Source organism: Ambystoma mexicanum, chromosome 9 (assembly GCF_040938575.1).
Source record: "Ambystoma mexicanum isolate Mex_15411 chromosome 9, UKY_AmexF1_1, whole genome shotgun sequence".
Lineage (NCBI taxonomy): Eukaryota > Metazoa > Chordata > Amphibia > Caudata > Ambystomatidae > Ambystoma > Ambystoma mexicanum.
This window is the reverse complement of record NC_090931.1, coordinates 1309142558-1309155806: the sequence shown is the minus strand read 5'-3', so window position 1 is coordinate 1309155806 and position 13249 is coordinate 1309142558. Positions and strand designations below refer to the sequence as shown.

The 13249-nt window shown below is 46.8% G+C and overlaps 1 protein-coding gene across 1 annotated transcript in view; it reads right to left on the bottom strand.

Moving 5' to 3' along the window:
* The window catches only part of ADCY5 (adenylate cyclase 5), a 1747191-nt gene that overhangs the window by 167455 nt on the left and 1566487 nt on the right, over window positions 1-13249 (bottom strand). Inside the window, exon 14 of the mRNA XM_069616675.1 lies at window positions 1648-1812. Coding sequence (XP_069472776.1) covers window positions 1648-1812 — 165 coding nt within the window. The remainder of the gene's footprint in view (window positions 1-1647; window positions 1813-13249) is intronic.

Below are 13249 nucleotides of genomic sequence, written 5' to 3'. Positions count from 1 at the left end.
TCTTCTCAACACTCAGTGTGTGGCTCGAGGTAATAGTCCTTCAAGTGTCAGCATGCAGGCCTTTCCTCTCAACACTCAGTGTGCGGCTCTAGGGAATATTCCGTCAAGTGTCAGCATGCAGGCCTTTCCTCTCAATATTCAGTATGCAGCTCTAGGGAATATTCCTTCAATTGTCAGCATGCAGGCTTTTCCTCTCAACCCTCAACATGTGGCTCAACACTCAGTATGTGGCTCTAGGGAGTATTCCTTCAAGTGTCAGCATGCAGGCCTTTCCTCTCAACACTCAGTATGCAGTTCTAGGGAATATTCCTTCAAGTGTCAGCGTGCAGGCCTTTCTTCTCAACACTCAGTGTGTGGCTCGAGGGAATAGTCCTTCAAGTGTCAGCATGCAGGCCTTTCCTCTCAACACTCAGTATGCAGCTCTAGGAAATATCCCTTCAGGTTCCAGCATTTCCTCTCAACAGTCAGTATGCAGCTCTAGGGAATATTCCTTCTAGTGTCAGCATGCAGGCCTTTCCTTTCAACACTCAGTGTGTGGCTCGAGGGAATAGTCCTTCAATTGTCAGCATGCAGGCCTTGCCTCTCAACACTCAGTATGTGCTGGTCCTGTGCTTCGAGCTATTTCTGTGGTCTTTCTGGCAATCTTCCGTTTCTCTCCTGCTCTAGGGCATTTTACCACTCTGCGGCTCGCAGACCCCTTTCTTCATGTCTACCGACGTTCTTCTGGTTCTCCGCCCAGCAGGTGTGGCTTCTCATCCATGCACCTCTGCCTCGTTATGGAGTTTCCAACGCATTCGTATAAGGGGGACCTGAGGTATGGAATTCATAACTTGCTGGGCGTGCATTAAGCAGCACATTATAACAATTGCAAAGCGCGCTACTTGGATGTGCGGACAGTGGGAGCCTATGGAATCGGTCATGTGTTCAGTGCACCATTCTCAGGTAAAGGGACTCTTGTTGGGATGCTCCCATGTCCTGCCTGATCCCCATGTGTTAGAACAATATACATTTCATGTGGTAATGCGCCGATATGCTCATCCATTCCAAGTTGGACAAGGAGCCCCTGGCGAAACCCAATGGCAGCGGCTGCTAGGAAGGCCTTTTGACTGCACGATGTACTGAACTCTAGTTATTTATGCGTTGGGTTTTAGGAGCGACAGTCTCCCTTACTAAAAGTGGACTCTCTAAAGGGCACCACTTTGCAATAATTGCGAGGTAGATTGTCCTGAGCTGAAGGTGAGAGCGTCTAACGAGAGAGAGGCCACACAGCTTACAATATAGCCCAATGATAAGGGCTCCAATGTTATGAGGGTTTGTGCACAGCAAGAAAAGCGAAACCTGTGACCCAGCCATCCAGGTATCCTTCTCTAGTGACCAGTGTGCACAAGTCACAAAGAGTAGCTTGGAATGCAGTCTCTGCAGGCCATTAGAGCCTAAATTGCCAGCTTGCTGATTGGCTAAAGAGCTGGAAGCTGTGAGGGAAAAAAGAAGCATGGAATGCAGGCTTCTGTAGATGATTACAGCCTGGATTCCACACGTCGAGTGTTTAAAGAGAAGAAAACGTGCACGAATTAAGGCTATTTCCAGCCCAGTGAATGGTGAACATGTTACATAGTAAACGTGTGTAAATAGGAGATTTGACGATACCTCTGGGAAGTTGCAGTTGGGCCAGGAGCTCCCGCAGAATCCTGGCACGGTACCCAGGCTGTAGTTGAAGGCAGAGTTGCTGACATGGCACGCATTCACCCGGCTAGGCGTGATGTTGTACTCGGCAGCCAGGCAGCTGAATACATCCTTCCTGCTGCACGTGAACTGGAAGAAAGCACACGGTTTCAAGAGAATGTCAGGACACACAGGTCACACACTTGTAACGGTTGGATGAATTGGAAATTAATATGAATGACCTAGAATGAGCCGATGACTCGGGATAAAAGGACACTACGTTTCCAATCCGGGGATGTTTGTTCCCCAGATCATTGGTACCACGTGCTTAAATCCAATTTTTACAAATCAAGTTAACTCAAACTACATTTGTTTGTAAAATTAAAGCCCTGTGCTCGTGAAGTTTTTTTTTATCATTTATAACGCGCACCAGACCCAAGGGTATCAGGGCGCAAGAAGAAGCAAGAAAATGTTCAGCTTTGGTTACAGGGCTGTACAAGTATATACAAAAAATAAGATCAGCACATTCAACACATTCTGTGCAGTTCAGAGGTCAAAGACATTTAAAGATAAGCGTCATTCTGTACAGCACAGAGTGCTCATGGAGCCGGTGGGAGGCGCCGTGTGATTTAGCGGTCAAGTGGTTTCAATGTGGCATTTAGGCATTTGCCCACCACTCATGAAACGCCAAACTTGCCAGCCTGCTGTTCTGAACTTGAGAGGCAACCCACAAAGCTGTATTTTTGTGCAGAAACACTATTTATAAGACCATTGCCACTCTTTTGTATTGCGATACCGTGGCATTTCCTCAAGAGGGCAGCATAACACCAAGAAAGCGTGTCGCTGATACCCCGGACCACACCACCAATAGAAAGATGAAAGACGGATAAGACAGGTCTAGTATACTGATTAACCCTTACCCAGTAAGGAAGAATAACACCCTACAACATTATCAAAATCATCAGCATCACATCTTAAATGGCTTTCACCGTTATTCGTAGAAGAGAAATTGCAGCTCAGGTTACTTCACCGCTTAGCAATACAATCACTGCTGCCTGTCTTGCTGTAGCCTATTGGCTCCTTATATATGGGTTTTAACGACCTAATAAGTAGAGGCAGTCCAAATATGCGTAACATTTAGAAAACATATGCAGACATATTTTCTATTTCTGCAAGGGTGGAAATTCCAGTTACTGGTGGGAAAATGGTGTGATGATTAACATCTGTGCAGAATTTTGTATATATGTGCTCATAAGAACAGCCCATGACCAGCAGTTCCAATGTTACCAGTAACGCAATCGCATAACCCATTTGCTCATAGTACTTTACCCCAGGGCGCTATTACCGCCTTCTCCTTTTATTGGCCTAATCTTGTTTTAGTAAACTGCCTGCTCATATCATGTCTGCGCTGAAGATAAGGGGGAGAGGGGGGGAATTACATCATGGACTACTAAAGAAGGCTTAACAGGTAGTCAGTGGTTCCTTAGAGGAAACTGTTTCCCAATCCTCCTTCAGTAAAGGCAAAAATGGGTAACTGAAGCTCTCTTGATTACTTGTTCATTTGGAATAACCCCCGTCCCCAAAATTAAACATAAAAGCTTGGTCTTCCTTACCGACATGTCACATGCTAGGGGGAAGCCAAACTGCTTAAAAAGTGGTTGCACCCTGACAGACCAGTAGCCGTCTTGAGCCAGAGCACCGTAAGTTCTGGAAACTCATCAAGACCTTCCTTTTCGCTTCCTCTTTCTCTCTCCCTCTCCACTGCTAACCTCCTTTCTTTTCTCTCCAACCTCCTTCTCCTCCCTAACTCTGTTCAGTTTTAGCTGACTGGTTCCTGGTTCACCTCCAAAGCCTACAGGTCCCAGGCTCCCCCGCCATTCTTTTGCACTTGCCTCGGGGCCGCTGCACTCTGTTCAACATTACTGCACTTTCAGCTTACGTTCTTTGAGCGGGGCAACCGCTCTGCACTTAACTCAGGGCCCTGATAGACCAGACTCTTTGTTCTCCCCACCATTTCCCCCTCATCCCTGAACCTCTGCCTGTAAGCAATAATGACCTAAATGTACTAAGTCCAGTTATTCATCTGCCCTGACCCTTCCCCGCCATCGCCCTACCTCCCGAGCTTGCTCTCAACTGTACCACTTCATGCACTAGGAGAAATGTCGTCAGCCATAGTATGCTAGTTTTTCTGTTTACATCATTCGGAATCTTCAAGCCCTAAGAATGATTACTGTATTCCCTTGTTACCCTCCCACTTTGAAGCACTTAACCTCTGTATAAGCGCTATATAAATAAACAATAAATAAATAAATAAATGTATGCATGCATTTCCTTGTATTTAATTTAAAGTATGGCTTTGCTCTTATGCAACCCCAGATAAGGCAGCCATGAATCTCTGCAGCCATCATTTTCTTGCACAGGCTTCTCACAACTATATATATACACTATGGGTCTGGGTGTGAGCGGGCTCCCTGGCAAACCTGTTGACTACAGCTACCAGACGTCCTTGCAGCAGAATCAACACTGATTGACAACACCTGCACTGGCAGTGAGCTGCAAGTAAATACTGCCTCCCTGGTGATGTGATGAGCGCTGAAACCGGTAGGAGGAGAATACCAGTGTCTGAGTAGGTGACTTGTGCAGGGAACCAGAGCGTGCCCCTTCCTTCCTGTACTGTTAAAATATATCTTGAATATGCAATACTAATTAGAAAATATGTTGCTACTCCAATGTAATAACTGATTACAGAGGGGCAGTTAGTTACAAGGCCTGCTGATTGAGTCAGCACAGAGCAGAATCCCAGCTGCCACTGGAGCCCTTAGGTAAAGCTGTGCCATGCCTTTCAGATTTCTTTCATCTTTCCATGACACTTCACAGCCATTCATTGACAAGGAGCCATTTGTGGTAGTAGGTTTATTTTTAAGGCATTGTTCTAAACTGCTCAAAATATGTTTTGCCACTTTACAAAACAGAAAGGTGATGGCTGGAAGGTTTTGAATTAATCATAACCACGGGCAAAGCTCTGCGCAACCCTCCAGACCATCGTTTTTCAGCCTGCCAAGCCATTACAGAAGGGGAAACACCATATGCAAATCAGGCTTGGTCCTACCCCAAAAGGGGCAGTCCAGCCCAAACTGCTAGGTCACATACCTTCTGCACGAGAACACACGCATCCCCAGACATGTTTCAGCCTTGTTGGGCGTCATCAGTGAGGAGTGGCTTGGGTCTCTAGCCCCGGCAGACTCGGACCCACGTCTGGGCATACCCGTCCCACTCGGGGTGACTTTAGCAAAACAGAAAGGTGATGGCTGGAAGGTTTTGAATTGATCATAACCATGGCAAAGCTCTGGGCAACCCTCCAGACCATCGTTTTTCAGCCTGCCAAGCCATTACAGAAGGGGAAACACCATATGCAAATCAGGCTTGGTCCTACCCCGAAAGGGGCAGTCCAGCCCGAACTGCTAGGTCACATCCCTTCTGCACGAGACCACAAGCATCCCCAAACATGTTTCAGCCTTGTTGGGCGTCATCAGTGAGGAGTAGCTTGCGTCTCTAGTCTTTACAAAGACATGCTGGTATGCGTGAGAGATCTACAGGTCGCGGCAAACTCAGCCTTTCATGCTTCCAAGTTTGTTAAATGAATACAAATTGCCATTGGCTAATATTCGTATATTAAAAAGTAAAGCATGATTTAAATGCCAGTTAATTGTTCTAAGTTGCATATTAGTGTTTTCTTTAAAGAAAACAGATTATAAATTCATTATATGTTTCAACAATGGTAAGATCCCTTGCATCAGAATAAAGAATGGGTGAAGTATTAAAGGGGATGATAATGTGTGGCTATGTATTATAAGGAATAAAATTGCAAATCACCTCCGAGTTCCATACGGTGGGGGTATTTTGTCCCAGCCATTGCATTATGCTGCTGTAGAGAGTTTTGTGGAACACTCAGTAGATACAACACATCCCTCACAAAAAGTCACACTCAACACAGGCCCACAACCAGTCCTTCATGTTACATTTTTAGTATCGAGGACCATGGATCACGGAGCAGAAAGCGCTTTGAAGACATTTACTGTAGCTGCAACCTCTGGACACGTGGTGCTCTGCACACAATAGTGTGTTCTGTGAGGTCAGGCTAAGACCAGGCCACTGCGCAGCACCAGGATGGGATGCACGCAGAGCCGGTTGAAGATCTGTCACTGCTCACGGGGGCCCGTTTCACCATGATGCTTGGGGGTCCCCCTGGCCGAGAGAGGAGAAAAGCAGTTTGAGGCACCCGTGAGGGAGCATACATTATAATGGGAAGAAGGTATTTGGGGCTCAAAAGGAACCCCACTCCACTTGGAGTCAAGCGCCACAAAATTAAAAGTAACACAAAAAGTTGTTGGATTTTTATAAAGTATATTTGACAGAGAGTTGCCCTATAGAGACACGTGTTTCGGCAAATCGCTCGCCTATTTCAATCAGGGCTAAATTAGTTGCACACAAATATGATTAATTACAAGAGCTGACAATCACAGTACAGTGAACAAGGTCATATATTTTGTGAAAAATTCCCCAAAGGCGAGTTCATCCGAGCTCGTCGTAATGTCAAACGTTGCACAATAGATTCAAAGCACGAGGATACAGAACAAGATTGATTAAAGCAGCATCCGATAAAGCTCACAAGATTACTAGAGACTCAACTCTCAAATCAACAAATCGATGCTTAGAAAAAAGACCTGATACAGTGAAATTTATTACCACTTTCTGTGCAAATAATGGTACTTTGTGAACAATATTACGCACAAATTGGCATCTCCTGAAATTGGATGAGCACATCCGTAAATACAATGACGATCGCCCAACAATGATCTATCGGAGAGCCAGAACACTCAAATCGACCATTAGTCCCTCCATGTTACCAGAATCAACCTCAAAGACACACTTGGTTACAAACAACGAATCTGGGATTCAGGAAGTGTGGGTTCTGCACAATGTGTAAATATGCGCATGGTCCGACCATGAAATTTACAGACAGTTTTGGCACTTCTCCCATGATCAAAGACAATGGGCCTCATTACACGGACGGCGGTAAGGGTTTACGAGGTCCCTTTGCGGGTAGGTACTTTAACGCCTGCTGTTTACCAGCATTAAAAACCAACTCGCAAAGGGACCAGGGTGCTAATTACGGTACCGCAATTTGCGGCACCGTAATTAGCGCCTTCCCCATTCCAATAGAGCCCTATGGGGCAAGAATGGGGAAGGGCAATGGGGGAAGGGGGAATTACCGCCCCGCCAACCTTGGAATAGGGCAGTAATTCCCCTTTCCTCCAAGGCGGTGCCGGTATTTTACCGGCATGGACCAAGGTGCTAATAGCACCTTGGTCCTCCGCCTACCATGTAATGAGGCCCAATATCAACTGCAAATCCAAGTTTGTAGTGTACGCAATCATCTGTATTTGCAATAAGATATATGTAGGCAGCACTATCAGTGAATTGAGGATAAGAATAAGAGAACACCTTTCATCAATAGGGAGTCAAGACTCCTCACTTCCACTTGCAGTAGACTGGCAACTGAATCATCAAATGGATGATAAAAAAGGTATTCAATGCATTGGTCTTAAAAGAATCAGCACAGGAAGAAGAGGGGGCAACGGAGAACTGACTTTAAGACAACAGGAAGCCGCACCATATGCCACTTCAGAGCCACGAGAGTGGGTTTGAACTCAGACAATGGGCCTCATTATGACCCTGGCGTTAAGGGTTTAACGGCGCCGTAAAAGGTGTCGGCGCCGTTAAACCCTTAACGCCTAATTACGAGGTCCCTTTGTGAGACCCGACCTTAACGGCTGGTTTTTCCAGCTGTTAAAGTAGGGACCCGCAAAGGGACTTTGGTGCTAATAACGGTACCGCAATTTGCGGTACCGTTATTAGCGTCTTCCTCATTCCCATTGAGCCCTATGGGGCAAAAATGTGAATGGGGAAGGGCCATGGCGGCATGGGGAATTACCGCCCCACCAACCTCGGAATGGGGTGGTAATTTCCCATTCCGCCATGGCGGACACCGGCATGGACCATGGTGCTAATAGCACCATAGTCCTCCGCCTGGGTCGTAATGAGGCCCAATGAGATGGGCGTCTTCCTTTGAATTACTGAAACTTTCTCTCCTTTGAATGCTAAATTTGATATTAAGTCTAGATGTCACTTATGATGCGAATACTGAACATGAAAACTCTAAATGACATCTGGGCACATGACTATTATTTACATCCACAAAACACGACTAATACTCAATTTGTACCTTAAAAGTAAATCTGTAATCTAAGGGGACTCGCCCCATTAATCAATACTGCCAACAGTCCTTGCCTAATTGTTTCCTTAATACATATACCAACACGCAAGTGAAGACTAACCAGCTTATATATATATATATATATATATATATATATATATATATATATATATATATACACACACTTTTTAAAATAATATTTACTTCAAGCGAGCTCATTAGCAACAGGATCTCAATTATGGCAACACCAACTATGATCTTGCCTCATTACCATATTTAGGAATTCGCTAACTTAAATACTGTTTTAAATTCGATTTTTGAATGACATTTAACATTAAGGACTTTTCTTTTAACATTGGGCATTCCTTTTCAAATACAATCATTTATTCAAGCTCCGTACAATTGCAGACTCTCTTTATACAAAGGGAAAATTCGGCGCCATTAGACTTCTAAAACATGGCGCCCTGCCTTTCCACAATTCCCCGAAAGGGCAGAAGGACTACCGTCACCATGGAGACGGTTGTTAAAATACCAGTGCAAAGTGCGGCATCTGCGCTCGCTTCCAGGCGCTGACGCTTGCGAAGGAGACCACGTCTTGCGGGGTAAGCCCTAAGCCCCTCACCTTATCAGTAATCTCGTCCTCACTCGCGCTCGTGGCAGCACCACAGCGCCGTACGAGCAATGCGAGATTCAACTGTGCACTTTCATGAAAATTACTTGTTCAATATGCAACTAAGGCCAATTTGTGCAGCACCACGATGCCGTTTATATTGGGCACAGGCACCAGAATACATATTTTGTAACTAACTGATGTTGCCCAGTTATCGCCACTAACAGACCAGCTCCCATTTAATACCTAAAAGAATTATGATCATTAATTGCATTCATTGGTATAATTCCCAACAGGCGGGATTTATCCCATGAACCTCACTCACCACCTTCCTTGAAAATTGACCTATATCTCTCATCAATTGGGTAAGCACCTTTCCTTATCCTAAGGACATTTTTATCTCTCTCATAAAAACCGCTTCTCATAAATAAGCCTAACATGTACATACATAACAATTAACATTATGCTTTTCGTCCTTTTCTTTATCGATGTTTTCTCTATTGTCCCTAATAATCCTCCCCCTTTCCCGTCTCTTGGATCTCTGTGTTTTGCCATTTGTACTTGTTCTTTTTGTACCATCTGGTATTTATATATGACCTTGTTCATTGTACTGTGATTGTCATCTCTTGTAATTAATCATATTTAGCCCTGATTGAAAAAGACGTGCGATTCGCCGAAACACGTGTCTCTATAGGGCAACTCTCTGTCAAATATACTTTTATAAAAATCCAACAACTGTTTGTGTTACTTTTCATTTTGTGGCGCTTGACTCCAAGTGGAGTGGGGTTCCTTTTGAGCCCCAAATACCTTCTTGCACTTACCGACGTAGGGGATCTTTTACTTCGTTACTCCACTGATCAGCTGCCACTGTCCCTTTAGCGCAGGACACGGATGGTTGATATTTAAAAAAAAAAAAAAAAACTTACTGTATTACATTATAATGGGTACAAGGAACTTAATAGCTGCAGATTATAACGAGACGGGCAGCCAGCGGGGAGCTGAAAAACTAAATGTTCACTGAAAAGCAATTTATCCTTTTTTGACAGTGAGGCAAAGAGGTGATAAGACCACTCCTAGATACCACAGAGGTTCACGGAGGAGGCGGCCTGAAGGGCTCCAGCAAATAATTAAAAAAAGAAAAACCGGTCAAGTGGCACAGCGAGTAGAGCGCTCACTTTGACATCCGTGCAGAGCCTGCTAATGCAGGTTTGAATCCCAGCGGGCCAATCTCAGCCTTTCCTCCTTCCGAGGTCGATGAGTGAGCACCACACACCGTGGGTAATAATAAGCAGCGCTCAGATACCTGAGGGTTCGTAGCGCTATATAAATGTGAAATGATTAAATTATTATTAAATGCAGCGTGCATGGGGTGCACTGAAAAGTGCACATTTAAAGTCTCGAATGAAAGGAGTATATTGCCGTGTTATCAGACAGCTGACTGCCAACATGGGGGCAGATGCTGTGGCCCTCCCTGAGGCTTGGGGCCCCTTTCAACTGAAAGAGATGTAAGGCCCCAACACCGTTCCTGACTGTATGTTGGGGAAGGGGAGGGAACATCTGGGACACCTGACATACTTACATTACACATATTTAAAATGTGAACCGCGTTCCCTCCTACTCAGTATCTCCGAAGTTAGAGGATAAGTGGTGAATACATTGAAATAACCCAATGAGCAGGGAATCAGGTAATAATATCCCTATATATAGGGTCGCAGTATATAATGTTGCCGGGAAAAGGTTGTGGCAACATTATATAGGTGACCATATATACAGGGACGGGGAGCAGGGGTTGTGCCCCACATGTTCCATCTAATAATGTCCCCGCAAAAAGCAGCAATTTTTCAGCGACTTTTTTGCATGGCGTTATTTTTGAGGAGACATTATTACATGGAACCATGAGCAGTGCTTTAAAACGCTTTAATTCTTTATGTTTATTATGTTTATTGAATTTATATATCGCTTTAAGCCAAAGCGCTTTACAATATAACAAAAGATACAAAAGTGAGAGAAGCATATTTACAAACAAGAACAGGTCATTAGAACAATAAGTAGAACTATTTACAAGGGGATGGGGTAGAGAGGGGGAAGGTGAAGGGAGTAACGGTGTAGGATTTGAGGTAGGGGGGGGAGGGGAAGGGGGAGTGATCTGGTGTCCTCATTGCCTTTAAGTAGTATGTGTTACTAATTTAAGGTCAGAGGGGAAGGTGAGAGGATGGGGGGGGAGGATAAGGGTAGGAGAGGAGGGGTAGGGAAGGGAAGTCAGGGGGGAGTGTAGAAGATGAGCTTTCAGGGAAGAGTGGAAGGATGAGTAGGTGGGGTGGAGCGGATGGAGAGCGGGAGGGAGTTCCAGTGGAGGGGGTCCAAGAGTTGGAAGGAGCGGAAGCGTGAGGAGGCACATGAGGCTGGGGGTACAGTGAGGAGGTATAGGTTTGCTGAGCGGAGAGAGCGGGAGGGGGAGTAAAATAAGAGGAGGGAGGAAAGGTAGCGGGGCGCTAGGTCATGGAGAGACTTATAGACAAGACAGAGGAATTGAAATTTCAGTTGTGAGAGGAAGGGAAGCCAGCCAAGTTGGGAGAGAGAGGAAGAAATAGAGTCTCGAGGGCCGAGGAGGCATAGAGTACGGATAGAGGAGTGGTAGATGGATTTTTGGGGAGTTAGGTGAGAGACAGGGAGTCTTAAGAGGAGAGAGGAGCAGTAGAAGAGGCGGGAGAAAATGAGGGAGGAGATTAGGAGTTTGGAAGCATGGAATGTGAGAGAGATACGGGTCTTGCGGATGTTATAGAGGTGGTACCGACAAGCTCGAGAGGTTAGAGAGATGTGGTTGGAGAAGGAGAGAGAGGAGTCGAGGTGGAGGCCGAGATTGCGGGCATGGGCAGAGATGGGGAGGGTGGAAGGTGGAAAGTGGATAAAGGGAGGGGGAGAAGGGGAGAGGGTGTTAGGAGGGAAGAAAAGCACCTCAGTCTTGTCAGTGTTGAGGGAAAGAAAGTGGGATGACATCCAATCTTTTATGGCCGTGAGGCAGGAAGAAAGAGTTGGGTGTCATCAGCATAGAAGTGGTGGGAAATACCGAAAGAAGAAATGACTGGGGAGAGAAGGGAGATATAGAGAGAGAAAAGAAAGGGTCCCAGCACGGAACCCTGAGGGACGCCATAGTTCAGGGGGAGGCTGGAGGAGGTGCGGCCGCCCCAGGAGACAGTGAAGGATCGATTGGAGAGGTAAGAGGTGAGCCAGGAGAGAACAGAGTCTTTGAAGCCGAAGGAGGACAGAGTGCTAAGAAGTAAGGGGTGATCTACGGTATCAAAAGCTGCAGAAAGATCCAGGAGGATGAGAATTGAATATTGCTTAGCGTAGCGAGCAGTGAGGAGAGAGTTGAGGACATAGGTGAGGGCTGTCTCAGTGGAGTGTTTAGGGCGGAAACCAAATTGAGAGGCAGGGAGGAGGGAGTGGGATGAGACGAAAGCAGAAAGTTGAGAGTAGGCAAGGCTCTCGAGGAGCTTAGAAATAAAAGGGAGAAGGGAGATTGGCTGGAATTTGGAGGGTTAGCAGAAGGTTTCTTCAGGATAGGGATTATGGTAGCATTTTTGAAAGCTTGAAGGAAAGGTAGCAGAGGAGAGGCAGATGTTGAAAAAGGTGGTTAGGTAGGGAATAAGGAGGGGGTACATTTTAAAGACATTCAGGGTGAAAAATGAGGCCGACGCCGCCTCCGCAACCAGAGGGGCATGAGACATGGGAGGAGGAGGAGGTGGAGGAGAGAGACACAGGGACTGTGGAATTGAAGAGGGGAATCCAAGTCTCGGTGATGCAGAGGAAGTGAAGATTGAGTTGGAAGAAGAGGTGAAGGGTTGCAGTGGCTTTATTGTAGATGGAACGGGCATTCCAGAGGGCAATGTTGATGATGCTTGAGGGGCTAGCAGTGGGGAGATGGATAAGATTGGGGCGAGAAGGGATAGTGCGGGGAGAGAGTGGTGGGCGGAGGGGGTGGACATTAGGATGAGGGGAAGGTAGAGGAGGAGGGAGAAGGATGGAAGACGACGAAGGGAGAGACAGATGGGGTGCATGGCAGGAAGGGGAAGAAGTAAGTGCTGGTGGATGTGAGAGAAGTGAGGACAGCAGGGGCCAGGAATAGGGGATGCAGCAGAGAGTGATCAAGGGGGAAATTGGAGTGGTCAGCAGAGCGGCAGGGCGTCCAGGGCGGAGGGCGGCAAAGCGTCCAGGGCAAAGGGGTGGGTGGTGGAGGCAAGGAGGAGTCCCAAGGGGTCGGGGCCAGAGTGGCAACAGTAGGGGCCTAGAGTAAGGGTTGTGGCAGGGTGCGAAAAAGGGCAGCTGGAGAGATCAGCAGGGCAGCAGAGCGTCCAGGGCAGTGAGCAGCAGCGCGTCCTTGGAAGAGGGGACAGTGGGCAGCTGGAGAGATCAGCAGGGCAGCAGAGCGTCCAGGGCAGTGAGCAGCAGCGCGTCCTTAGAAGAGGGGACAGTGGGCAGCTGGAGAGATCAGCAGGGCAGCAGAGCGTCCAGGGCAGTGAGCAGCAGCGCGTCCTTAGAAGAGGGGACAGTGGGCAGCTGGAGAGATCAGCAGGGCAGCAGAGCGTCCAGGGCAGTGAGCAGCAGCGCGTCCTTAGAAGAGGGGACAGTGGGCAGCTGGAGAGATCAGCAGGGCAGCAGAGCGTCCAGGGCAGTGAGCAGCAGCGCGTCCTTAGAAGAGG